Here is a 27,087-nt window from a genome sequence, read left to right as displayed (position 1 = left end):
CAACTGAATATAGGCTGACCAAAGAACCTTGAACGTTGCCTTTTCTGAATGGAGACTTTCTGCTCTTGAAAGGCCCAGCGCTGTATTGTACTTTCCTGAAAACAGAGCTTTCTTAACAAGAATTGTGATTGAACTCAACCAACCTGTGTAAGTCTAATTTCTGCTTCAGTGTCTTAGCATTTTCCTAAATCTGAAGAAATCAAACGAGCACGCAGTGAGTAAATTGGATAACAGGTGTGGCTTTTGCCGTGAGGCGCAGATAGCGCGCTCCCTAAATTGTGTATCTCCGCTATCTTGTGCCAAAGTGTTTTCCTCGTGTGCACTGAAGTGTCCATAGCTCTCGTAGCCTAGCCTAGCCTAGCATTCACTTCACCTCACAGTGAGAACCTTTTTGTTGTTACTTTTTTCTCATTGTTTGTTTGCACTTTGCCAAGAACTCCCTCTTTTGAAGCACCTTTTGTTTGAACTTTTGCAGCCCCGTTGTTTTTCCCTTAGTTTGAGGTGTTTTGCTTTATACTTTATTTAATAAATTGCTGCCTTGACGGCAATCTATCTCTGAGCCTGAGTCCTCCCTTTATCAGGTTGTGTCAGTGATTAGGATTTCTGCTGCACAAGTTGCCACATCACCCATTTAGTGTTGTATGCAATTGCCCCTCTTTTCTGGAACAGATAACAGTGAAGCAGTCCCAGATTTATACTGTGGATAATGAAGTTGAGTGATTCATGTATCTAATTTTGTCAGGTTAGCATTTTGCTACCTTCACCCACAATGAGAAATATTTGCCACTGTTGGAATAATTTAAGTGAAGCCTTGGCCTGCCAGACCTGGAGGCCTTGTCTTTACAAGTTTATGACTTTCCTTTTATCTAGGTTCTTCCTCTTTAGTGACAGGGATGTCTTTTGATCCCTGTCAGCCATATGTATCCTTCCTGTCCTTATGTTGTCTGTGTGTTTTTGTTCCTGTAAGAGGCCTTCACTAACAATGAGCAGAGCTTATTTGCATAGGCGAAATGTTCTTATTTGGTTCAAAGAAACTTCATTCCTTTTAGTTAACTGTAGGTTTGGTTCATAGATTGTTGTTGATCAGAACTGTTTTTCTTTGTTAAGTGTTATATACAGTTTGAAGTAGTTGCATACAAGTTATCCCATATTTACTCAATGTTTGTTTAAGGAACTGCATACCAGTTACCTCACATTTACTTAATGTGTGTTGAAGTGTTTAGGACAAGTTACTCATTATTATTGTGTTAATTTGCCAAGTAGATAAAGTTAGCAAAGGTTTAGTTGCATTGTTCCACAGGAAAGCGGCAATCAACGTGATTCAAGTTATCTGATCACAGTCGAGGACGAGTCAGCCAACCATGGGGGAAGACAGCTGGTTGAGGAAAGAGGACAAACTCTGCGGGGGTCACGGGCCGACAATGAAGTGCTAATTCACACCACATTACATTCCTTAGCTAATCAGCGTTGCTACAGCCACAATCTCCCCTCCCTTTAGTGTAGCAACGCCTCTGTAACCAGGGCAACCAAAACATTAAAAAGAGGAGCACGTGGAGTAAGGACTCAGAATTGATGGAGATTTTAACTGAGGTTCCTTTCTCTATCGTTCTCCTCGCGAGTAAACCTGTTCTGGTTGTCTTCTCCTCTTCCTTCCAGCGTGTGGTTTAATGTCTGATGGTACTTAGACCTGACAGCCACTCAGTGGCTTTAATTGCGAATCTAATTGTCTTGTTACAATGTTCTGGGCTTTCTAGTGTTAGCACACCCCACCAAAAAGGATAAATGCTCTTGATAATCTTGATAATATGACAATAGTCTGGCCTTCGCTAACTTGGAATGAAAGGCAGGAAAAATAATCAAATCCAGTGTGATTATCAGTATGCATGCGCCATTACCCACATCCCACCACGCTCACTCTGTCTTGATGAGGATGTCCTGGTTTTTGGGTTCAAGCACACACTTGCAGATGAGTTCCTGAGTGACGGGGATGGCCACGTTGTTGGAGACACACAAGTCCGATAGGTAGTCCAAAAAACTGTAGACAGAATAAGTGCAATTACGCTCTCTCTCACACTAACTGCTGTGCTGCGATGGCATGCCTACCGGGGCTCACGGTTCTTTCGGACTAGGTTAACAAAGGTCTCCACTTCGGTCTTGGTGATATGCTTCTCCAGCAGCTTGCGGTTGTTATGTAATAGTGCGGTGATTGTGTCCTCTGCCAGGATGTCATAGCCGATCTGACCCTGCATCAGGCCAAACTGCTTGGCGATGTACTCCTGGAAAAAAAATACAATACAACAACTTCATTTACATAGTGCTTCACAACAGCTGCAGCTGTAACAAAACAACAGAAATAGATCAAATATCATCCATCCATTCATTATCTGTACCACTCGTCCCTACGGGGGTCGCGGGCGTGCTGGAGCCTACCCCAGCAGTCATTGGGCAGTCGGCGGAAATTACCCTGAACTGGTTACCAGCCAATCGCAGGGCACACAGAGACGAACAACCATTCGCACTCCCACTTACAACTAGGGACAATTTGGAGTGCTCAATCGGCCTACCAGGTGGGAGGAAACCGGAGTGCCCAACCGCCCTGTATTGCAATCATGTACGCATGTTTCTGTAAGGATCGACACCCACAGACCACCGCTCACGAGACCATACCATGGCCCTTACGTAGTTCAGAAGTGAGTGGAGAAAGCGGCCTTGACATGGACGTCTGCAGTAACTGGGTATCCATTGATCGCTTGAAACCTGTCTACCTCGAGAGGGATCAACCTGTACCGTTAACCGCAAATAGCCCGCTGAAGAGCCTCTGTGTGGTTATTTCTGTAACCTGAGGCCAAAATTAAATCATCCATCCATCCATCCATCCATCCATCCATCCATCCATCCATCCATCCATCCATCCATCCATCCATCCATCCATCCATTTTCTATACCGCTTGTCCCCACCATCAAATATGACATATTAAACCCTAAACCAGCTATAAGTTGTATAAATAATGTACATAACAATGATCCCTGTGAAGTGTGGTTATTTCTGTAACCTGATATAGAAGTCTATATTAGGTTATTCCATAGATGCCAAAATTAAATCTATCAAATATGAGATATTGAACCCTAAACCAGCTGTAATTGGATAGGATTGCAATGTTGTATTGCTTCGTTCGAAACACTAGGGGCAGACACGTGCATAAATTGTGCGCCACCGTAAAAAAAACAAGAAGTGTGCAGCGCAAGTAAAGTGGCCTATGGGTTTGAGCCTGTTGCTTCTAAAGACAAAATAGAAAAAAGACACAAAAGAAGTCTGGTATCAGGTGAGCCTTTGAGGTTTTTCAGTAAGAGCTGTTGTTTTGTCCTGCAAAGTTTGTCCATTTCATTATCAATCGATTTCAAGCTTGGACTTAAATTGTAGCTTGCCTGCTAGTCCTTCGTTTTTGCTACGTGACTAGTTGCTTTGTGAAGAGAAGAGCTGACACAAACGTTAATGGTCGCTAAACGTTGATGGTAGCTTAAGTGAATTTGCTTCAAATTCCAAAAAGTTTGTGTATGTGGTGTATGTAGTGGTTTTCTTAAGTAAAAAAAATCTCAAGTGAATAAAATGTTTTTGAAAGTTTATAACTGTACATATAAGGCATATAACTGCCTACATTTAAAAAAGAAATGCTATTTTTAACAAGAGGTTCAGCCGTATGTGCCCTGCGATTGGCTAGCAACCGGTTCAGGGTGTCCCCCGCCTACTGCCCGATGACGGCTGGGATAGGCTCCAGCACGCCCGCGACCCCCGTGGGGACTAAGCGGTTCGGAAAATGGATGGATGGATGGATGGATGGAGGGTTCAGCCGTATGCATTTACAATTCATATGTGAATTCAAAACTACTGTTAATAATGGCATTGCTTTTGCAGATGTCAGCAGCTCGCTTTCAAAAATCGCCATGCTATTATAAAACAAAAACAAGATCAAACAGTAAGTATAGATCACAAATTTGAGATTTTCTGATGGCATGGCAAAGATGTAATTTCCCTTTTTACCCATGTTGTGATTTGTGACTCCAGATTTAGCTCAAGGAGTGGCACGTGAAAAGGTAGGTTTTTATCTTCTGATGTCATTAAAATGTGCACCTAACTTTGTTTTGCGCTCAACAGGGCTTGGAACTCTAAGGCAAATCACTTCAAAAGTTTAAATTGTGTTGTGTCATGTGATTAATAGCGGTTAATGGGTGAATTATCAAATCAGACATCTTTTTCCCTTACCCTCTTTTTCAGACTCCAAGCCTGGAGAAAGGAGGAGCATCTGTATTAAAAACTGACCGGACTCCACAAGGTACGGATTGATTTTTTACTTATTCTTGATCGTAGAAGTAATCACAACTGTCTTGCGTTACTTTGGAAATTGATCTGTAATTGGTGGTTTGAATATATATATAATATCAATATATATTGAATATATATATAAGCAAGGCGGCTCGGTGACGCACTGGGTAGCACGTCCGCCTCACAGTTAGGAGGGTGCGGGTTCGATTCCACCTCCGGCCCTCCCTGTGTGGAGTTTGCATGTTCTCCCCGGGCCCGCGTGGGTTTTCTCCGGGCACTCCGATTTCCTCCCACATCCCAAAGACATGCTTGGTAGGCCGATTGAAGACTCCAAATTGTCCCTAGGTGTGAGTGCGAGTGCAAATGGTTGTTTGTCTCTGTGTGCCCTGTGATTGGCTGGCAACCGGTTCAGGGTGTCCCCCGCCTACTGCCCGATGACGGCTGGGATAGGCTCCAGCACTCCCGCGACCCCCGTGGGGACTAAGCGGTTCAGAAAATGGATGGATGGATATATATAAGCATATATGTATGCTTAGCTACTGACGAGCATATGCAAAAAGCGTAATTGCAATCTTCAATATGGAACTTGCATTCATGACTGTCACACTCCGGAAACCGGGGCGGATGTCAAAGTGCAAAATAAAACCCCGGTTTACCCTGTACATTTTCATCATTTGGATAACAACTTGTAGAACAAGCAATTGTATCAGTCCTATTTTAAAATAACGTGATTGGATATGTACAACAGCCAAATTAAATTGCACCACATTCAAAGGCACAGACAGAATGCCATTTTTTTTTTCAAACAGGGCAAAGTTTATCATTGGAGAATGGTTCATTTGAATCTTGCAGCTAACATTTGCTTCATTTCTCCAACAGCTAGGAAGAGAGTGTGAAACGCCCATGACAGGGAAAAGTAAGCATTTTTTTTGTAGGCATTAGTCATTTAAAAAGAGGTCATAGCTGCAGTAATTTAAGTGAGTATTTTATTTCTATTTCTCTTTTTTCTCAGAGTTTCTGAAGGTCATCGTGGAGCCCCTTCTGGCAATCGGGGCTGAGGAGCCTCAACTCTCGTTCAGAATGTGACGCAGACGGTGTCCATGACTGAGCTGGAGACCTTTGACATGATGTCCAAGGAAATAAATGACAAACAGGATGCAAGACTGAATGACAGAATGATTAAGCTCGATATTGGTTAATCAAAATTTTGGATGTCCTCCCCCTCACTCTTGATTGCTTCCAAATGGAACCTGTTTGGTTTAATTAATGTACTGTCAAAGTTACTGACTTTTCAGTTATTTTTTGCTTGATTTACAAGAAAAAAAATCCTCAATTCAATTTTGTCTACTCTTAATTCCACTCTTCTGAGACACTGTTCATAATTCCTTGTATACAGATTGCAAAGCAGTCTTGTGTTAGGAGGCCACTGATTTGAAGACCTGCATGTTTCCAAGACCATGGACAGGGATGATTAGTTTGACATCTGTACTGTAGATTAAAAAAAGACAACAGTGAAGGCTTACGATGTGGTGGCTGCGCTCAATGTTGAAATTTTTTTTCTGTTGTCTCTAGACTCTAAACAAATGACAACGTTCAATATGCGTGCTCATGTGACTCGTGCAGAGGGCCCTCAGGAAGACTGCTCTGATAGCGCTGGTAAATAAAAAAAAAAACCTGTCTGCTCGTTCCTGTGCGATTGCTTCATGTTCGAAATGTGCGATTGACATGAGATGCATCAAGGAAAAACTATTTTACAGGTAGTCGTTTTTTTTCCCATATTGATATTTCTTATCCAGAGTAATCCCAAGGTCTACAATGGGTGGTGCCCGATGTCCATCGAGTTCATCTTTGTAGAAGCTGTTGGCGACACGCACAGATGTCACGTGCTGGCGCCACCTGCGACACGACCACGCCCCCCTGTCAGCGGAATCGCCGCCACCTGCCACGGGCTCATTGACAGCAGTATATCAGCGCCGCCAGCGCAGACCCGAATGTCAGTCTGTCCCGTGATGCTGCTTCGCTCATCAGTCCCTGTGAACCTGACTCGCTTAACAATTTGGAAATCCCGCAGAATTGCCTGTCCAACCCAGCCAGATCGCCGCTCCAGCGCCAGCTATTCCCATCATTCCCCCACAATAAAGTCTCTGTCGCCACGCACTTGGCTGTACTGTCTGCTCCCTTACAGTACAGACTGACCATTGCTATGCAGCCAGCGAACGACGAGACGGCATTGAGCCGACTGGAGCGAGCCGAGATCGCCATCAGCAGCCTGTCCGCCGACATCCGGAATCTGATCGAGGTGGGTCAACAACATCAGCTACAGCAGCAGGAGATGGCCCAAGCCCTCCAGAGACTGTCGGTAGGTGCGTCCCCGGCTGTCACGGCACCCCCGCACCGCCCGTCTGCCGAGGCCAGGAGGCTCGCGGACGTCCCGGAGCCCCGCCTCGGCTACATTGAGAAGTTTAACGGAGATCCCAAGCACGTGAGGGCATTCGTGACTAACTGCCGTATAATGTTCGGCTTCCAGCCCGTCACGTTTGCAATGGAACCTGCCAAGGTTGGGTGCGTCCTAACCCACCTCACGGGTGAGGCGCGCCGCGGCTGTGGGGTCTGGCCGAATACGAGAGAATGGCCCCGGCTTGCGAGTCGTTCGACGCCTTCGTGGAGGAATTGCTCCGCCTATTTGACCTGGGCTCCGCCACCGAAGATGCCGCCGAGGAACTGGCGACGCTGCGTCAAGGTAGCCGATCGGTCGCGGAGTACGCGCTTAAGTTCCAGACGTTGGCCGGCAGCAGCGGATGGAACACGCCGGCGCTCGTTAACACCTTCCTCAACGGTCTCGCTGAGTATATGAAGGACGAATTAGTGTGTTACGATCGCCCGCGAACCCTGGAGGGCGCGATGGACTTAGCGGCCCGAGTAGACCGGCGGAGCCGGACTCGGCGGCGCGATCGGGAGCGGAGGTCCCTGTGGAACCCGCGTGGTCACCCTCCTTCGTTTGCTCGGGACCCGCCAACCACACCACCAGCCGAGCCCATGGACCTGGGAGGGGCTCGGGTCCCCTCAGAGGAGCACCGTCGACGCCTCTCACTGGGCTTGTGTTCGTACTGTGGGGAGGGGGGTCATCGGGTGGCGGGGTGCCCGTTAAAAGGGCCAGAGCTCACGCGGCGTCGGGGGATCCGCGTGAGCTCGACCAGCACCGGCTCTCCCAGTCCCAGCACGCTCACGCTACAGACATGTGTCCAGCTTGCAGCGGGCGACCAGAACGTGGCAGCCTTGGTGGATTCCGGAGCAGAGGGGAACATCATGGACATTGGCCTGGCTCGTCAGTGGGGTATCGACTTCCTGCCTCTGAGCCCCCCCATTCCCGCACGTGCCATTGATGGCCGTCTGATCGGCGAGGTGGCTTTCGTGACGGAACCAGTTAAGTTACTACTCTCCGGCAAGCACCATGAAACCATACAGTTTTTTCTTCTTTCCCTCCCAGGACAGCGGCTGATACTGGAGCACCCTTGGTTGCGGCAGCACAACCCGGTGCTGGACTGGGAAGTGGGGGTTGTTCGGCAGTGGAGTGAACGCTGCCATCGGGTGTGCCTGAAGGCGGCCACCAGCCCACTCGGGAGAGCCCCGCCCAGGTACAGTCCCGACATCTCCAATGTTCCAGCGTTGTATCACGAACTCAAAGAGGTTTTTAGTAAAGAAAGGGCCACTTCTCTTCCCCCACACCGGTCCTAATATTGCGCCATCGATCTGTATCCCGGCACCTTCCCTCCCAAGGGACGCGTCTACTCCCTGTCCGCTCCTGAGCGCCGGGCTATGGAGGAATACATCCGGGAGACCCTGGCCGTCCTATTCGCCTGCTGGAGCGGGTTTCTTCTTCGTGAAGAAGAAGGAGGGCACGCTCCGCCCGTGTGTCGACTACCGGGGAATAAACAAGATCACTATAAAGAACCGATACCCTCTGCCTCTTCTTTCTTCCGCCTCCGAGAGCCTTCAGGGTGCCACCATCTTCACAAAGCTGAATCTTCGCAACGCCTACCACCTGATCCGCATCCGGGAGGGAGACGAGTGGAAGACGGCTTTCAACACCCCGAGCGGACACTACGAGTACTTGGTGGTTCCATTTGGGCTCACCAACGCCCCAGCGGTTTTCCAGTCCTTGATAAATGACGTTTTACGAGACATGCTGGACAAATTCGTGTTCGTTTATTTGGACGACATCCTCATCTTCTCCCGCTCGCTCCCTGAGCACATCAGGCATGTTCGGGCGGTGCTGCGCCGCCTCCTGGAGAATCCGCTCTACGTGAAGGCAGAGAAGTGCGAGTTCCACGCACCTTCTGTCAAATTCCTCGGCTACGTGGTGCGTGAGGGATCCATCGAAATGGACCCTGGGAAGGTGCAAGCGGTCACGTCATGGCCTGTTCCCGAAAGACGCAAGCGGCTGCAACAGTTCTTAGGATTCGCGAACTTTTATCGCCGCTTTATCCGTGGATACAGCACGGTGACCGCGCCCCTCACCGCCCTTACCAGCCCCGCCTCCCCGTACAAATGGACGGAACGGGCAGAACAGGCATTTCAGGAGCTTAAGAGGAGATTCACATCCGCTCCCATCCTCCGAGTCCCCGAGCCCGACAGACAGTTCGTGGTCGAGGTGGACGCCTCGAACGTGGGTGTCGGGGCGGTGCTGTCCCAACGTAGCCGCCAAGACGATCGTCTCCACCCGTGTGCCTTCTTTTCTCGCCGCTTGTCAGCCTCAGAACGGAACTATGACATCGGAAATTACGTCAGAGCCTGCTCAATTTGTAACCGCTGTAAGACGTCTACTCGACCTCCGGCCGGGCTGCTTCAACCCTTGCCGGTTCCCCGGCGTCCCTGGTCTCACCTGTCGGTCGACTTTGTCACGGGCCTCCCCCCCTCAGAAGGAAACACGGTGGTCCTCACGGTGGTGGACCGTTTCAGCAAGATAACACATTTCATTCCTCTGCCTAAGCTCCCATCTGCGAAGCAGACTGCATTCATCATGGTGCGGGAGGTGTTTCGACTCCATGGTCTCCCACAAGACATCGTGTCAGACCGAGGTCCACAATTCGCTTCCACCTTCTGGGCGGAGTTCTCCCGACTCCTCGGCACTACGGCCAGCCTCTCCTCGGGGTTTCACCCTCAGTCCAATGGTCAAGCGGAGCGCCTGAACCAGGAACTGGGCAGGTCCCTCTGATGCATGGCCGCCGGGGACCAGCGCGGGTGGGTCCAACAGCTTCCCTGGGTAGAGTATGCTCACAATTCCCTCCCCAGCTTGGCCACGGGACTTTCGCCTTTCCACTGCGTTTTCGGGTACCAGCCACCCTTGCTTGCCCACCAGGAGCGTGGTGCGGCGTGCCCGTCGGCCCAGGCTTGTGTCCACCGTTGTCATCGAGCCTGAGCGAGGGCCCGGATCACTCTTCTCCGCTCTGTTTCAGGCTACGCCCGCCAGGCGAACAAGCGCCGGACGCCGGCTCCGGAGTACAGAGTGGGGCAGCGTGTGTGGCTCTCGACGCGGGATTTGCCGCTGCGTGCGGGATCCCGCAAGCTGGCGCCCCGCTTTGATGGACCGTTCCCTATTCAGAAGGTGATTGGCCCGTCCGCCGTCCGTCTTCTCCTTCCAGATTCCATGAAGGTTCACCCCACGTTCCACGTGTCCCGTGTGTGGCCCATCTTTAAGAGCGCGCCGGCGCCCGACCCGCCGCCGCCGCCCCAGCTCGTCGATGGGGGTCCGGCTTACGCCGTCTGCTCCTTGCTCCGATCGCGGCGGCGCGGTCGTGGCCTCCAATACCTCGTGGATTGGGAGAGTTATGACGACGCGCACCGCTCCTGGGTGCCGAGCCGCTGGATACTCGACCGTTCGCTCATCACGGAGTTCCATCGCTGTCATCCGGACCAACCGGGTCCTCGGCGCGGGCGCCCGAGGGGGGACGAGGGGACCAGGGGTGAGGGTCCGGGGCGGCCTTGTCCGCCGCCACCGGGGTCTTCTGCTCCCGCGTCCGTCGATCCTGCGTCCGGCGAGGAGTCGGACGCTTCGGCGGAGTACTGACCTCCCCTGCAGGTCGTCTGGGGGGTTGCCTTCTTTTTTTGTTTTGGTTCCTGGGGATGTCGGGAGCCGTCCCTTGTGGTGGGGGGTTCTGTCACGTGCTGGCGCCACCTGCGACACGACCACGCCCCCCTGTCAGCGGAATCGCCGCCACCTGCCACGGGCTCATTGACAGTGCTATATCAGCGCCGCCAGCGCAGACCCGAGTGTCAGTCTGTCCCGTGATGCTGCTTCGCTCATCAGTCCCTGTGAACCTGACTCGCTTAACAATTTGGAAATCCCGCAGAATTGCCTGTCCACCCCAGCCAGATTGCCGCTCCAGCGCCAGCTATTCCCATCTTTCCCCCACAATAAAGTCTCTGTCGCTACGCACTTGGCTGTACTATCTGCTCCCTTACAACAGAGGCCACGGATGATGAAACAAGGACCGCAATGGCTTTAAAATTAAAACAGGCTCTGAGTAGCAAAGGGGGCTATCAAAACCCCACAAGAGAGTGATGTTTATATTGTTTCCGCCTTGTGTTTCACCGAGCTGGTTATTTTGTTTATTTGATATGTCCTACATAAAGTATGTATATATTTATATTGTAACTTAGTAGTTTTGTTCTATTAAATAGCCCCCATTTTTTAACAGTGTATGTATATTTTTACATTTTTAAACATATGATTTAAAAACATTGCACATTTATATTTGTGATGGTTGGATAATGTTTGAAATTTTTTTAAATTTAGGTTCAATTATCGTTTTGGTTAATTTTAACATCAAAAGGTGTATTTATATCTGCAGCTAACATAAGTATGACTGTTACTGAAACCTATTTTTATGTTAAAATTTTTTAATTTTCACACCGTGGACCATCACGAATCAAATGCATTTTCACAACATCCTGGAACTACACAAAGGTAAGGATCACAGGTTAAATGTATTGAAGAGAACCTCAATGTTGAATAGATGTCTAGATGTTCAAATGATCACTAGCTATTAGCGCGATTAGCGCTAATCACGCTAATAGGTATGAAAGTTAAGTTAAAGTCCCAATGATCGTCACACAGACATCTGGGTGTGGTGAAATTTGTCCTCTGCATTTAACCCATCCCCGTGTGATTTTGATCCATCCCCTGGGGGAGAGGGGAGCAGTGAGCAGCAGCGGTGCTGCGTTCGGGAATCATTTGGTGATCTAACCCCCCAATTCCAACCTTTGATACTGAGTGCCAAGCAGGGAGGCAATGGGTCCCATTTTTATAGTCTTTAGTATGACCCGGTCAGGGTTTGAACCCACAACCTTCCATTCTCAGGGCGGACACTCTACCACTAGGTCACTGAGCTGGTATTAACCATCATTCGACCGTCTACTCAATAAACGTCTAATAGACGTCTATCCCGTAGACGTCTAAATAACTTTCACATATAGACGTCTAAAAGACGTCTAATAGACGTCTATACCGTAGACGTCTAAAAAACTTTCACATATAGACGTCTAATAGATGCTATAGACGTCTACGGCATAGACGTCTATTTTTATTTCACTTTTAGACCTTTTTAGACTTGTTTTAGCCGAGACGTCTGGGTAGCATGTAGACGTCTAATAGACGTCTATTAGACGTGAAAATGCTCGCGGGGATATGATCTTCACAGATGTACACAACCAATATTCTAAACCTCGAAAGAAAATATTTTCACGTAATCCACAAATGGGTTCCAGGTCACAGATAATTTTTGTTGAGACGGTAACACAACTTTTCTAATGGAAGAAACAAAAGCACCTCTTTTGGCCATTGTGTAAATGGAGGGGCCTTGCCAGATTTCCACTGATAAAATGAGCCTGTGAGCAAGTAAAGTAACAAATGCAATAGCATCTTCCTGATGTCTATTACACTTGTAGTGTGGTGGTGTTGCACCAAAAGTAGTAGTACGGAAGTTCGAGTTTAAGTCTTATGCTTATTAAGTCAAATGCGTGATAGTACCTGAAATATATTTCCCCAGTAATTATCCAAGGCATGGCAAGACCACAACATATGCCCTTCAGTGGCTGGAGCATGACTCCATCTGGGACATGAAGGATCTATCCCTGGAAAAATCTTTGCTAATAGTGAAGCCGGTGGAGCACCTTGAATTGTATCAAGCCATGACGTATACATAGAGAGGAGGTGTGTACGCGCGTCAGACAAGATAAATCATCTATTATCTTATTTCAGCCGATATGACAGATTTAACATCTTTCTCCCAAGCATTTCTAGTTTTTTTCCCCAAGTCATAGGTTTCAAGTTTTGGATTCATTTGTAGAGAGGTGAAATGCGTCTCTTCCCAAGTGGATCTGTGTCTTTAATTACATCCAATGAACTTTTGAGCGGTAAATAAGGAAAAGAAGGAAATAGTCTTTTCGAAAAAGTACATATTTGCAGATATCTAAATAAGCTGGTATGTCACACTCTCTAGTTAAAAGTTCCAATGATTTAAATGTATAATTTAAGAAAAGTTCATTAAAGGACTTCAAACCCTTGTTGTGCCAGCATTGGAATGCCTTATTAGTCACAGATGGTACAAAGAAAGGGTTAGACGATATAGGAAAATGCTTGCCCACCTGCCGGAGAGGGAAATGCTGTCTAAATGCAAACCATATTTTAAGAGATTAGGCACAATTGGGTTGGTTATTGGTTGCTTTTTGTCATGGGGCACCAGGGAAGTTAACCATGATATCGGGTTGGTCATCAGCTCCATTTGTGCCCAAATTTCACCCTCGTTGTACTCATAAAAATGTTTCCAGTGGAGCACTTTAACAATATTTGATGCCCAATAATTAAAGAGGAAATTAGGCAGTCCAAGTCCAGCAGCCTCTTTGGGCCCCTCTAGAAAAGTATTTTTCATTTGAGGGTTTGAGTTGTTCCATATAAATGAAGATATTGAAGTGTCTAATTTTTTGAAAATTGACTTTGTGAGAAAAACAGGAAATACCTAAAGGAATTTCAGCAAAATAGCCATTTTGATAATATTGATTCTGCCTGTCAAAGAGATTGGTATTTGGAGATTGGTATTGGTACAATAGATTTCTAACAATATATCAAAATTACAAGCACGTAATCCATGCATCCCCTTCGTGAGTCGTCACCTTACCGTGGTGGAGGGGTTTGCGTGTCCTAGGAGCCATGTTGTCTGGGGCTTCATGCCCCTGGTAGGGTCACCCATGGCAAAAGGGTCCTAGGTGAGGGGCCAGACAACGCACGGCTCAAAAAGCCCCTTATGATTAAAAAGATATATGGACACAAACTTCCCTCGCCCGGACGCGGGTCACCGGGGCCCCCCTCTGGAGCCAGGCCTGGAGGTGGGGCTTGAAGGCGAGCGCCTTCGCCCATGGGGCCCGGCCGGGCACAGACCGAAAAGGAAATGTGGGTCCCCCTTTCCATGGGCTCACCACCTGTGGGAGGGGCCAAAGGGGTCGGATGCATTGTGAGCTGGGCGGCGGCCAAAGGCAGGGACCTTGGCGGTCCGATCCCCGGCTGCAGAAGCTGGCTCTTGGGACATGAAATGTCACCTCTCTGGCTGGAAAAGAGCCCGAGCTAGTGTGCGAGGCAGAAAAGTTCCGACTAGACATAGTCAGACTTGCCTCCACGCACAGTTTGGGTTCCAGTACAAGCCCTCTCGAGAGGGGCTGGACTCTCTTCCACTTTGGAGTTGCCTACGGTGAGAGGCGTCGAGCAGGTGTGGGTATACTTATTGCCCCCCAGCTGGGCGCCTGCACATTGGGGTTCACCCCGGTGAACGAGAGAGTAGCCTCCCTCCGCCTTTGGGTGGGGGGATGGTTCTGACTGTTGTTTGTGTCATTTGTGTCAAACGGCAGCTCAGAGTACCCACCCTTTTTGGACTCCCTGGAAGAAGTTCTGGAGAGCGCTCCTTCTGGGGACTCCATTGTTCTACTGGGTGACTTTAATGCTCACGTGGGCAATGACAGTGAGACCTGGAAGGGCTTGATTGGGACGAACGGCCCCCCGATCTGAACCCGAGCGGTGTTCTATTATTGGAATTTTGTGCTCGACACGAATTGTCAATGATGAACATCATGTTCAAGCATAAGGGTGTCCATGTGTGCACTTGGCACCAAGACACCCTGGGCTGCAGTTCGATGATTGACTTTGTAGTCGTGTCATGGGATTTGCGGCCGCATGTTTTGGACACTCGGGTGAAGCGAAGGGCCACCTGGTGGTGGGTTGGCTCTGATGGTGGGGGAAGATGCCGGTCCGACCTGGCAGGCCCAAACGTACTGTGAGGGTCTGCTGGGAACGTCTGGCAGAATCCCCTGTCAGGAAGAGCTTAAACTCCCACCTCCATCAGAGCATTCCGGAGGAGGCGGGGGACATTGAGTCCGAGTGGACCATGTTCCGCGCCTCCATTGTTGAGGCAGCCGACCGGAGCTGTGGCCGTAAGGTCGTTGGTGCCTGTCGTGGCGGCAATCACCGAACCCGCTGGTGGACACCGGCGGTAAGGGATGCCGTCAAGCTGAAGGAGTCCTATCGGGCCGTTTTGGCCTGCGGGACTCCGGAGGCAGCTGACAGGTACCGGATGACCAAGCAGAACGTGGCTTCGGCGGTTGCTGAGGCAAAAACCCGGGCGTGGGAGGAGTTTGGCGAGGCCATGGAGAATGACTTCCGGATGAATTCGAGAAAATTCTAGTCCACCATACGGCGTCTCAGGAGGGGGAAGCAGTGCAACGTCAACACTGTTTACAGTGGAGATGGCGTGCTGCTGACTTTGACTCGGGACGTCATGAGTCGGTGGGGAGAATACTTCGAAGACCTCCTCAATTCCACCTACACGCCTTCCATTGTGGAAGCAGGGCCTGGAGACTCTGAGGCGTACTCGCCAATCTCTGGGGTCGAAGTCACTGAGGTACTTAAAAAACTCCTTGAGGGCAAGGCCCCAGGGGTGGATGAGATCCGCTCGGAGTTCTTAAAGGCTCTGGATGTTGTGGGGCTGTCATGGCTGACACGCCTCTACAACATTGCGTGGACATCGAGGATGGTGCCTCTGGATTGGCAGACTGGAGTGGTGGTTCCCCTCTTTAAGAAGGGGGACCGGAGGGTGTGTTCCAATTACAGGGGAATCACACTCCTCAGCCTCCCTGGTAAGGTCTATTCAGGGGTGCTGGAGAGGAGGGTCCGTCGGGAGGTCGAACATCGGATTCAGGAGGAGCAGTGTGGCTTTCGTCCTGGCTGTGGAACAGTGGACCAGCTCTACACCCTCGGCAGGATACTCGAGGGGGCATGGGAGTTTGCTCAACCAGTCCCCATGTGTTTTGTGGAGAAGGCGTTCGACCGTGTCCGATGGGAAGTTCTGTGGAGGGTGCTTCGGGAGTACGGGGTGCCGAGCCAACTGAGAAGGGCGGTTCGGTCCCTGTATCACCGATGCCAGAGTTTGGTCCGCATTTCTGGCAGTAAGTTGGATTCGTTCCCAGTGAGGGTTGGACTCCATCAAGGCTGCCCTTTGTCACCGATTCTGTTCATAATTTTTGTGGACAGAATTTCTAGGCGCAGCCGAGGCATTGAGGGTGTCCGGTTTGGGGACCTCAGCATCGCGTCTCTGCTTTTTGCAGACGACATGGTGCTGTTGGCTTCTTGATCTCCAGCTCTCACTGGAGCGGTTCGCAGCCGAGTGTGAAGCAGTCGGAATGAGAGTCAGCACCTCCAAATCCGAGTCCATTGTCCTCGGGGGAATGCCCTCTCCGGATCGGGGATGAGATCCTGCCCCAAGTGGAGGAGTTTAAGTATCTTGGGGTCTTGTTCACGAGTGAGGGCAGGATGGAGCGTGAGATCGACAGGCGGATCGGTGCAGCGTCGGCAGTAATGCGGACTCTGTACCGGTCCGTCGTGGTAAAGAGAGCTGAGCCAAAAGGCAAGGCTCTCAATTTACCGGTCGATCTACGCTCCTACCCTCACCTATGGTCATGACCTATGGGTCGTGACTGAAAGAACGAGATCCCGGATACAAGCGGCCAAAATGAGTTTCCTCCGCAGGGTGTCCAGGCTCTCCCTTAGAGATAAGGTGAGAAGCTCGGTCATCCGGGAGAGACTCGGAGTAGAGCCGCTGGTCCTCCACGATGAGAGGAGCCAGATGAGGTGGCTCGGGCATCTCATCAGGATGCCTCCTGGACGCCTCCCTGGGGAGGTGTTCCGGGCATGTCCCACCGGTAGGAGACCCCGTGGATGACCCAGGACAGGCTGGAGACACTATGTCTCTCGGCTGGCCTGGGAACGTCTTGGGATCCCTGGGATGAGCTGGATGAAGTGGCTGGGGAAAGGGAAGTCCGGAAGTCCCTCCTAAAGCTGCTGCCCCCGCAACCCGACCCTGGATAAGCGGAAGAAAATGGATGATTGAATGGATAATCCATGCATTGTGCGGGTGACAATACCCAAGTATTTAAATGAATCTTTTTCCACCTTAAAGGGATAAACAGAGAAGTCTTAAACAATGTTGTTGATTGGGAACAGCTCTTTGGATAATTTAATTTGTATCCTGATAAATTGCCAAATTCATTAAGTACTTCGAGCAGCCGAGGTACGGACACAGACAGATTGGAAATATACAGCAATAAATCGTCTGCAGAGAGGGAAACATTGTGAGTGATTCCCTCTCGAGAAATTCCAGCAATCATGTTATCCCCTCTGAGAGCTATTGCCAATGGTTCAATTGCCAAGTCGAAAAGATAAGAAGACAGACAACAGCCCTGTCTACATCCTCTGTACAGTTTGAATAATCTGACGTTGAATTATTCATCCGCACTTGTCAAGTGGCATGGTGGTACGAGATGGTGTAAAATTAGGTATTGAATTTGGCCCAGGTACATTGGCTATCCCAAAACATGTAGTAGTTCAAAATTTCACCAGGAGATGGTGTTAAAGCTTGACATAGGGGTGACCTGATGGAAATTACGTCATATGATGGCGCCGCGGATGGCAGCCACGGTGAGTCGCTCTCGTTTTTTTGTCTTATTTTGTGTGTTTTCTGTGTCCTCTGCTGTCCATCCCGGATCACTTTTACCAGAGAAGCGCTGTTAAACATCGGACAGTCTTCTTCTGGTATTTTCTCTCCTGTTCTCTCCAATTCAGACTGTTTGTCTGAGATTCTAGCCGGAGCGGCGGTGCTGTACAAGCTAGCGCGACGACGGCGGCGTGGAAAACGACCCGGAGCACTCGTAAGGCTGAGGCAGAGAGAGTTCCGTTCTGCCCTATCGTCAATTCATCTGGCGAATGTCCGCTCCCTGGCGAACAAGATGGACGAACTGCTGCTCCTCACTTCAAGGAACACGGACTTCAGCAGATCCGCCGCGCTGTGCTTTGTGGAAACGTGGCTCAGCGAACGAACCCCCCACCACGCCGTGGAGCTAGCCGGGTTCAGGCTAACGCGAGCAGATCGCAGCGCGGAGCTCTCCTGAAAATCAAAGGGAGGTGGTCTGTTTCTACATTAATGAACGTTGGTGTACTGATGTCACGGTGTTGAAAGAGTTTTGCAGCCCTCTCCTAGAAACACTTTTCATAAACTGCCGGCCGTTCTATTCACCACGGGATCCCACCACACGCACGTGCGAGTGAAGCCACGCAGATGCTGGCTGACCAGGTAACAGACATGGAGAAACTTCTACCAAACTCACTAATCATTGTTCTGGGTGATCTTAACAGGGCGAACCTCGCACACGAACTCCCCAGATACAGACAGCACGTAACGTGTCCCACCAAAGGGGCACAGACTCTGGACCACTGCTACATCGTGATCAAGGATGCATACCACTCTGCGGCTCGTGCAGCTTTAGGACTCTCGGACCACTGTCTAGTTCATCTGATCCCGGCCTACAGGCAGAAACTAAAAACTTCTAAGCCTGTGGTGAGGACTGTGAGGAAGTGGACAGTGGAGTCAAGGCAGGACCTCCAAGCCTGCTTTGACTGCACCGATTGGGGAGCTTTCGAAGCTGCAACTTCAGACTTGCATGAACTCACTGACACTGTCACATCATACATCAGTTTTTGTGAGGATCTCTGTGTGCAGACTAAGACCTTCTGCACGTACAACAACGACAAACCTTGGTTTACACCGAACCTCAGGAGGCTGCGCAAAGTCAAGGAGGAGGCCTACAGGAGCGGCGACCGCGACCTGTTCAGGCAGACCAGAAACACACTGAACCGAGAGGTCAGGAAAGCCAGGAGGTGTTACGGGGAGAACCTGAAGAGACACCTCTCTGCCAATCCTGATCCCTCAACAGTGTGGAAAGGTCTGCAGAGCATCACGGGCTACAAGAAACGACCCCCCCCCGTCCTGTGGAGAGCCCAAGGCTTGCTAACCAGCTAAACAAGTTCTACTGCAGGTTTGATCGGTCCTCCCACACAACGGGACTTCCTGCAGCACAATCTACATACTCACCTCTCCCCACAACTGCTCTGTCCACACCTCTATCATCGTTGTCACCCACTCTCTCTCTTGCAGAGGCCGCGCCCGCACTCAAAGGTCCGCGAGGAGGAAGTGCGCCAGATGTTCCGGAGACAAAAGACCAGGAAGGCACCGGGCCCAGACGGCGTGTCACCTTCCTGCTTGAAAGTCTGCGCTGAGCAGCTGGCGCCCACCTTTGCACGGATCTTCAACCGTTCTCTGGAGCTTTGTGAGGTGCCCTCGTGCTTCAAGCGCTCCACCATCGTTCCAGTGGCCAAGAAGCCCGCCATCACAGGTTTGAATGACTATAGACCCGTCGCACTGACATCTGTGGTCATGAAATCTTTCGAGAGGTTAGTGCTGAACCACCTGAAGGAGGTCACGGGTCCCCTGCTTGACCCCCTCCAGTTTGCCTACCGGGCAAACAGGTCAGTGGATGATGCGGTCAACATGGGACTGCACTACATCCTGCACCACCTGGACACCCCAGGAACGTACGCCAGGATTCTGTTCGTGGACTTCAGCTCGGCGTTCAACACCATCGCTCCTGACATCCTCCAACAGAAGCTCATCCAGCTTGCGGTGCCTGCCTCCACCTGTCAGTGGATCACCAGCTTCCAGACCAACAGGAGACAGCGTGTGAGGCTGGGGGGCATCACATCTGACACCCGGACCACCAATACTGGAGCCCTTCAGGGGTGCGTCCTCTCCCCACTGCTCTTCTCTCTCTACACCAATGATTTCTCCTCAGGTGACTCTCCTGTGAAGCTCCTGAAGTATGCAGACGACACCACTCTCATCGGACTGATCCAGGACGGTGATGAGACTGCGTACAGACAGGAGGTGGAATGGCTGGTCCACTGGTGCAGCCAAAACCATCTGGAGCTGAACCCGCTCAAGACCGTGGAGATGACAGTGGATTTCAGGCGAGACCCTTCACCACTTTTACCCCTCACTATCCGCAGTAATACTATTCCCTCCACAGACACCTTCAAGTTCCTGGGAACCACAATCTCTCGGGACCTGAAATGGACCGGCCACATAGACTCTGTCCGGAAGAAGGCCCAGCAGAGGCTGTACTTCCTGAGACAGCTCAAGAAGTTCAACCTGCCGCGAGAGCTTCTGAAGACCTTCTACACTGCCATCATCCAGTCTGTCCTCTGCACCTCCATCACTGTCTGGTTTGGATCAGCCTCCAAACAAGACAAGCACAGATTGCAACGGACAATCAGGACTGCAGAAAAGATCATTGGAATCAACCTCCCATCTATCCAAGACTTGTACCTGTCCAGGACCAGGAAACGTGCAAGGAACATCTCTACAGACCCTTCTCCCCCAGGTTGCAGTCTGTTTGAACTACTCCCCTCCGGACGGCGTTATAGAGCTCGGTACGCCAAAACCAGCAGACACAGAGACAGCTTCTTCCCCTAGGCTGTTGCTCTGATGAACTCACACCACTCATAGAGTCTCAGAGTCATTACTGTGCAATAACATCCTGCTCTTCACACCTTTTTGAATTTGTCTACACTGTTTTTGCCATTATTCACATGTCCTGAGTGTTGTTCGTCACCTAAATGTTGAACAGAGGGTGTGTTTTGCTGAAAGCCGTATGCAACGAAATTTCGTTTTGTACACACCTAGTGTTGACAAAATGACAATAAAGTTCTGTCTAAAGTCTAAAGTCAAGTCTAAAGTGTTTTACCGAAGTCAAATTCCTTGTTTGGCACGCTCAAACGTGGCGAATAAAAACTCTTGAATCTTGAATCTTAACAAATCTAATAAATTAAATTGTTAGCAATTGGGAGGACACGACCTGTTCAAACACGTAACAACGCACAATTTTGGAATAAGAGTTTGCTATGCCATAATTTTAAGATGTAACAGCTTGAGCAATATCAATATATGTGTTTAAGTTGGAGGAACCCATTATTGTGTTAAGTACTATTATGTGTTGAGATTGATCTTTATTAGACAAGATATATGTGATTCATGTTGCAATGTTTTGTCCAACCTGTATTTAACATTGGTGTTCCATCCATACCTGAATGTATTAAGTTGAAGAACGAGCAAAACAGGAAACATCTGCATCCGGTGACGGACTGTGGTCAGGCGCAGTGGTTGCTGCTTGAAGCAAGGTTGCCAAGACAACCGTGGTGCACCTACGTATTACGATGAGGTAATGCCAGAAGCCTATAAATATGTTGCCCGGACACAGAGCGGGTGCGCTTCTTCCTGGTCAGGGCGATGGCCGTGACGCTGCCCGGAGTAAAAGAACGAAGATGGATTTTTCATTCTTTTTGAGATTGAACCAAAATCTACTAAGATGAATTTCCAGAGTCTTCGAATTGGACTTTGTCAAATTTTAAGCTTAGAGGAAGGCAGAGGAGACAGCCGCTCCGGGCAGAAACGGGAAGACGCCAATTTTACTTTTTTGGCTATGCTCCTCACGGCCAGACCTTTCCTCTTTTTTAAACAGAATTCGGATTTTGGAACAAAGGAGAGCCGATCACTCGACTTGTTCAACCAAATAGGATTTTAGACCTTTAGTCTCCTCTTTTGTTCTGAGTGGGTGAGTCTTGTTATTTTGTTTTTTCGACTTGTAATTATTTTTCTTGCTTATTCATTAAATCTCTTCTTAAGCCTTAATTCGGTATCGATTATTTCGTATTAACTATGTTGAGCATGGTTTTATATGCGGTAATTACAACTTTAAAATGTCTTTATTTCCCTATCATAGTCATTCTTTAAATCCGTTCAATTCTTTTTAAAGTGAAGACAGCTTTAATCCTTAACATCAGGAATTGTCAGATCTGGTTCGAAGTAGTTATCTTGAGCTCAGCTAGGGCGAGGGCGCTCTAGTAAATTAACGAATCCTTGAGGTCTTAACAAAGACATCTAAAAATATCCGTAACATAACAAAAGCATCAAACAACCGAAGGGAGCAATCATTATGGCGCGGTCATTTCGACGACTTGCCTCGAATTGAGTTACTCGGCTCGCGCGTCGGATGACTTGAGAGGGATTGGCGTCGTAAAGAAATTAGATTGATTCCGGTAGAATTAATTTAACTCTGGTGGTTAGCATACGGACGAGTCCCTTCACCCCCGGCTTGTCGAACCCTTTGATGGGAAGCCGGTGGCACTTTGATAAAAAGTGCGTGTTTGACAACTGCAGCTACAGGAGACCGGTATAGTGTCTTGATCAATTTCGAAAACCGAGGACCAAATTAAAATCTCTTTAGAATGGCAAAATGTATTGCCATTCAACACGGTCAAAAGCTTCTTCGCTGTCTAAGGAAATGACAGGTTCTGTATCTGACATTTTTCTGCCTTTTGGTGTGCACAAAATAATAAGCAACCAATGCATGTTATAATATGGTTGTCTGCCTGGTAAAAAAAATCAGTTTGGTCACTATTAATAACATCTGCCAAAATGATATAAATTCTGGGAGCCAATATTTGTGTGAGTATTTCATAATCACAGTTTAGAATATGTATTGGTCTGTAAGAACTGCACTGTAAGGGATCCCTACCCTTTTCAGTGTTGCTTGCTAAACAACAGGAAACTAGATAAATAAACTTTCTTCTGACAAATACATTGTAACTAAGGGTGGGATGAAGAATTTATATTCCAATAAATTGTTGTTCTCTCTGTCTCAATAAATAATCAATACACTGACGGCAAACATTGATTTATTTTTTAATACAACGCATATTAGGGATTTACCCCATTGTCACCATCAGTACTTGATCTCTCCTGTCCTGTTTGTGGGGGCACTAATCCCGTAAATGAGGGTAAAGTAGGCGTAAACAGCAGCCGGTGAAGTCAGTTAACGAAGATGCACGAATGGCGCAAAATACAAACTACAACGAAAAACAAATCAAAGACCCACCCGCAAGTACCGTATTTTTCCATGCATAATGCCAAAATTTAACTAATTTATTATCCTAAAATCTGGGGTGCGCATTATGCATGGGTACAACAATTTTTGAAGAAAATCTCCCTCGAAATAAAACTTGAAATCACACCTTTCTTCTTGTTTGTTGTCAATCGCGCATCGCATTCAGCCATCCTGCCATCGCGTTAACCCTAACCCTAACCCTAACCCTAAAACACTTAGTCAGTAAAATTCATAATTGACGACACATCGTTTGATGCGATGGTGCAATCCTTGATGGTGTGTTATTGTCAAATATTGTTTGGTTTTTAATCTCCATCGCAGACCGGATATCATATGGAGGCCGCCATTACAGTATGCGCAGAACGGATGCGCAAGCGCAAGACACGTCAGCTATATAAAGAGCGAGAGTTCAGTTCTCTACTTATTAGTTTCAATTCACAGTTTAATTAACAGTTTCAATCAGCAAATAACAAAATGCGTATTACAGGTAATATTTTATTTCACAACACTTTGCCTTGTTCCTTTCTTCTCTGCTGTTCACTTCAAACACGCTCCATACGAACACAATGCTCTCGTATCAGACGCTTGCTCGATCACCTGCTCGTTTGCTGTCACAATGTACCCTACACAAATCCGAAACATTTCTTCGCTATCGGGTTTGCTAGCGCATGCGCAGTGATACTGACCGGCAGAATAACATCCGGTTGTTCCCAAAGATGATCTTTTTTCTGAAATAATTTTACGTTTACGGACTTAAGTAAGAGTCAAAATTTGGGTGCGTATTATGCATGGAAAAACACGGTATCTACTCGAAAGTGTGGACCCACTTTGGGTTTTACGAGACATATGACAGGAGAACACTGGATAAAGAATAGCAATATACAAGAACTGTTTTGCTAAGGTCAATTTTCATGGCAGGAGAACACTGGATAAAGAATATGCAAGAACTGTTTTCTAAGGTAAAATATCACAGCAACACAAATACGTATGTAATCATAATTAAACATTATGTTTCACATCATGGTAGTAGAAGGAAGGCATCATTCACTAAAGTGCAGTTTGAAGCCGACATGAACCAACAAGTCATCAATCAACACACCTATTTCAGCTGTGGTGCAAGTTTTTTTTTTAAAACGCTCTGCACTTGGTTGCCCAGTCCAATCTGTTACACTTCTTGATGTATTCAACTGATTAGTCATGCACTACAATTTTGTAATGTCCTAGAATTCAAAATCTTTATTTTGAGTTAGTCAAATATAAATTTCAAGCGAGTTGGGCAATCTTGCTGAGTTGCAACATTGACTTGCCACAAGCCAGTCTCTCTCTTCTCTATCTCTATCAGATATGCAATTAGTTCGATTAAATAATTATAAATCCTGTAATTAACTAGATTATTTTTGGTAATCACTTGACAGCAGTAATTTAAATATGTTGAAACGAACTCGCAAGTATATTTGAACGTACTTATAAATTCATTCGCACATACTCCCAAATAATGTTTGAGCGGACTTGAAGCTAAATGCTGCAAACAGCATTTTTTTCCCATAATGCAATGGGGTGCTGATTAGTGCATCTGCCAGTAAAAATTATTTAGTTTCAAGTATTTGGCTTATATTATACCAGTGATGTCCAAACCTTTTTGCTTGCAGCATCCCCCTTTTTGGGATGAAAGAAATTATTACACTCAAACACACACACGCACGCACCCGCGCGCACACTGTTTTTCAATATACACATATTTGTACACGAGATTGACTACACATTACGGGTTACTTGGAGTTGATTCATGCTCTGACAGCAAGGGGTTCACACATCGCCAGACAATCTGGTGGTTGTATTGATTTCTAAATGCTATCTTAGTTGACAGTTTAACAGTTGAAAACACTTCATTCGACTCACAAGATACTCCCGACTTCTTTTACCTGGTTCTTGCGGTAGTCCTCCTGGGAATGTCGCAGGACACGGTAGCAGAGTCGGAACATGTACTGGTATGGAGCGTTCTTTTGGTCAGCCAACTCCTCCAGACGGAGCAGAGGCCCCTCTCCTCCACTACGGTCCTGGAAAGGAACCTTGAGGATGCCAAATATCTGAAGTAAAAGAAAGTTCATGTTAATTAGAGGTGCATAGAACACTAAATATAGTGTAAATATATAGACTACATTCAGTGTATGGAACAGTAAGAGCCTGGTTTACTTTAGGTTTGCACATAAACAAATGGGTGCAAAGTGGACTGCTCACATGAACAAAAGTGGTAGCTAATCTAATCGGTTTACATTGACGCGTAGGAACGGATCGACACGGTAAACGGAGGACCCCCTGTACATTGTGTTTGAGAACAATCCTTACTGTTGACCATGTTTATTTCATTCACATTTTAATGAGTCAAAATGTGAAAGCTTGTGACCAAAACATGGTAATTACAGCGCTGGGTACATTCAAATGAATTTGATCTCAATTACTCTTAGGTGAGATAATCCATCTGCCCGTCCGTCCGTACCGCTTCTCCCCACATGCTAGAGCAGCAGTCATTGGTCAGTAGGCGGGGGACACCCTGAATGGGTTGCCAGTCAATCGCAGGACACACAGAGACGAACAACCATTTGCACACGCACTCACACTTATGGGCAATTTGGAGTGCTCAATCGGCCTAACAAGCATGTGTTTGGGATGCGGGAGAAAACTGGAGTTCCCGGGGAAAACCCACACAGGGAGAACATGCAAACTCCACACAGTGAGTCCGGAGGTGGAATAAACCCTCTGAATTGTGAGGCCGATGTGCTAACCAGTGCGCCACCTCACTGTCAATTGTGAATACTTGTTTGAGACCTTTTTTGTGGCTTTTTTCTGACTCATTGTTCTGCTACTGTATATTAATTTGAGTTTCAATTTACTGGTTTCACTGTCCTTGTGAGTACTGAGAATCGGGACAAAACTGGTTCAAAGGTGAAAGGGGGGCGGGGGGAGTTATGACAAATTGGCCCGCCAATTTAGCTTCATGCTTTTTTTTCCCCATCACAGGTTGTCTACGTTACAGGAGGGAGACAAGCATTGTAATGCATATTGTTTCCAGGCTTTGTTTGTCAAGTTCGGTTGTCACCTAGTGTCTGGAATGGTGATTAATTGTATTGTCACTGGTGGAAATATCATGTCCAAATACAGTAATCCCTCATTTATCGCAGATAATTGGTTCCAAAAACCACCCGCAATAAGTGAAATCCGCGAAGTACGGTCACCAACAAGAAGTACTGGGCAGGCTAACGAGTTATTGGAAAAATGCTAATTCGCGATTGTGCTAACACGCGAAAACGGACTTCTAAAGGAATGAAAACGAACATTTGGAGCAATACTACATTGTCCTAGAGGTTAAACCAGGGGTGGGCTAACTTTTTGACTTGCGGGCCGAATTGGGTTCTAAATTTGGACCGGGGGCCGAACCAGGAGAAGATGGATGTAGTGTTTGTGTGTAAAGGTCATTGCATAAAAGGTTTTGGCCTTTAGTAGGTAGTAAAGCATGGATATTCAAAAAAAGCCTTTTGAAAACAAATGCATTTATTAACAGCATTAAAAACATTTCACCAAAAAACTGCTATCAGTGATTCTCATAAAATACGACACTGTTATTATGAATAACAGTCTCCATCACTTCAGCGCCTGCAGGTCAGATTATGTCCTAAGATGTTTATTTTATGAGGCAAAATCACATCAAACAGCAAACATTCCGACCAAATATATCATCTTGAAGAATCGGTGAAAGAATACATCCAAATAAAATAATCAAATCGGCAACACGGTGAGGGGTATCTGAAAATCAGAGCAGAGTTTTAACTCACAAACACCTGGTGACAGAGGTGAGGAAACGGGAAACACTTCCTTAAAGTAAGCCTTAAGAACTTTACAGGTTAAGATTAGTCGCAAACAGGTGGTGCATCAATGTCCTTGAGCATCCTGCATTGTTTGAAAATGAGAATGTTCGCTAGTTTCAATCCCTGCCATTTGTACAAATCATATTCAAAATGCATTTTTTTACAACAAACTTGAGAGCCTCCCCTTCATTTTCAGTGGGAACAGTGTTGTTGGTCTCCCTTTTTGTTAGTGCATCTTAGTCTGGAGTAAAATTTGTTGTGGCAATTCTTAGGAGAGATTTGAGGTGTTGGTCCGTTTACCTAGATCTGTTGATGTTGATGTTCATGTGGCTGAACGTCACGTCGCGAAGGTCGAGCCAAATTGTCCACTCTTTTTTAAACACTCGGTACTCAGTGTCCACCTTGCTTTTCCTTGGGCCACTCATCTTAATGGAAGGATTCCAGGTAAAGGTTTGTGGGTGGCTTTAGCGTAAAACTGTATCTGAAAGCTCAGTGCGTGAATTACAAGAATGCTGACGTCACAGCCCA

The 27,087-nt window shown here is 47.7% G+C and overlaps 1 protein-coding gene and 1 long non-coding RNA gene across 3 annotated transcripts in view; one reads left to right on the top strand and one right to left on the bottom strand.

The window, feature by feature from the left end:
- The window catches only part of LOC119119485 (inositol 1,4,5-trisphosphate receptor type 3-like), a 217,030-nt gene that overhangs the window by 14,884 nt on the left and 175,059 nt on the right, over positions 1 to 27,087 (bottom strand). Inside the window, exons 15-17 of the mRNA XM_037245907.1 lie at positions 24,619 to 24,783; positions 2,104 to 2,276; positions 1,916 to 2,035 (exon numbers count right to left, since the gene is read on the bottom strand). Of these exons, the coding sequence (XP_037101802.1) occupies positions 1,916 to 2,035; positions 2,104 to 2,276; positions 24,619 to 24,783 (458 nt within the window). The remainder of the gene's footprint in view (positions 1 to 1,915; positions 2,036 to 2,103; positions 2,277 to 24,618; positions 24,784 to 27,087) is intronic.
- On the top strand, positions 3,926 to 11,210 carry LOC119119512. 2 transcript variants are annotated; one of them, XR_005097304.1, is made up of 5 exons: positions 3,926 to 4,331; positions 5,201 to 5,237; positions 5,334 to 5,977; positions 6,118 to 6,199; positions 10,791 to 11,210. It is a non-coding gene; the product is annotated as an uncharacterized LOC119119512 (long non-coding RNA). The 2 variants fall into 2 exon arrangements; XR_005097303.1 differs by having other exon boundaries at positions 5,334 to 6,199.

Source organism: Syngnathus acus, chromosome 2 (assembly GCF_901709675.1).
Source record: "Syngnathus acus chromosome 2, fSynAcu1.2, whole genome shotgun sequence".
NCBI classification, from domain to species: domain Eukaryota; kingdom Metazoa; phylum Chordata; class Actinopteri; order Syngnathiformes; family Syngnathidae; genus Syngnathus; species Syngnathus acus.
The sequence above is the reverse complement of the archived record's forward strand: the minus strand, read 5'-3'. Positions and strand labels throughout refer to the sequence as shown.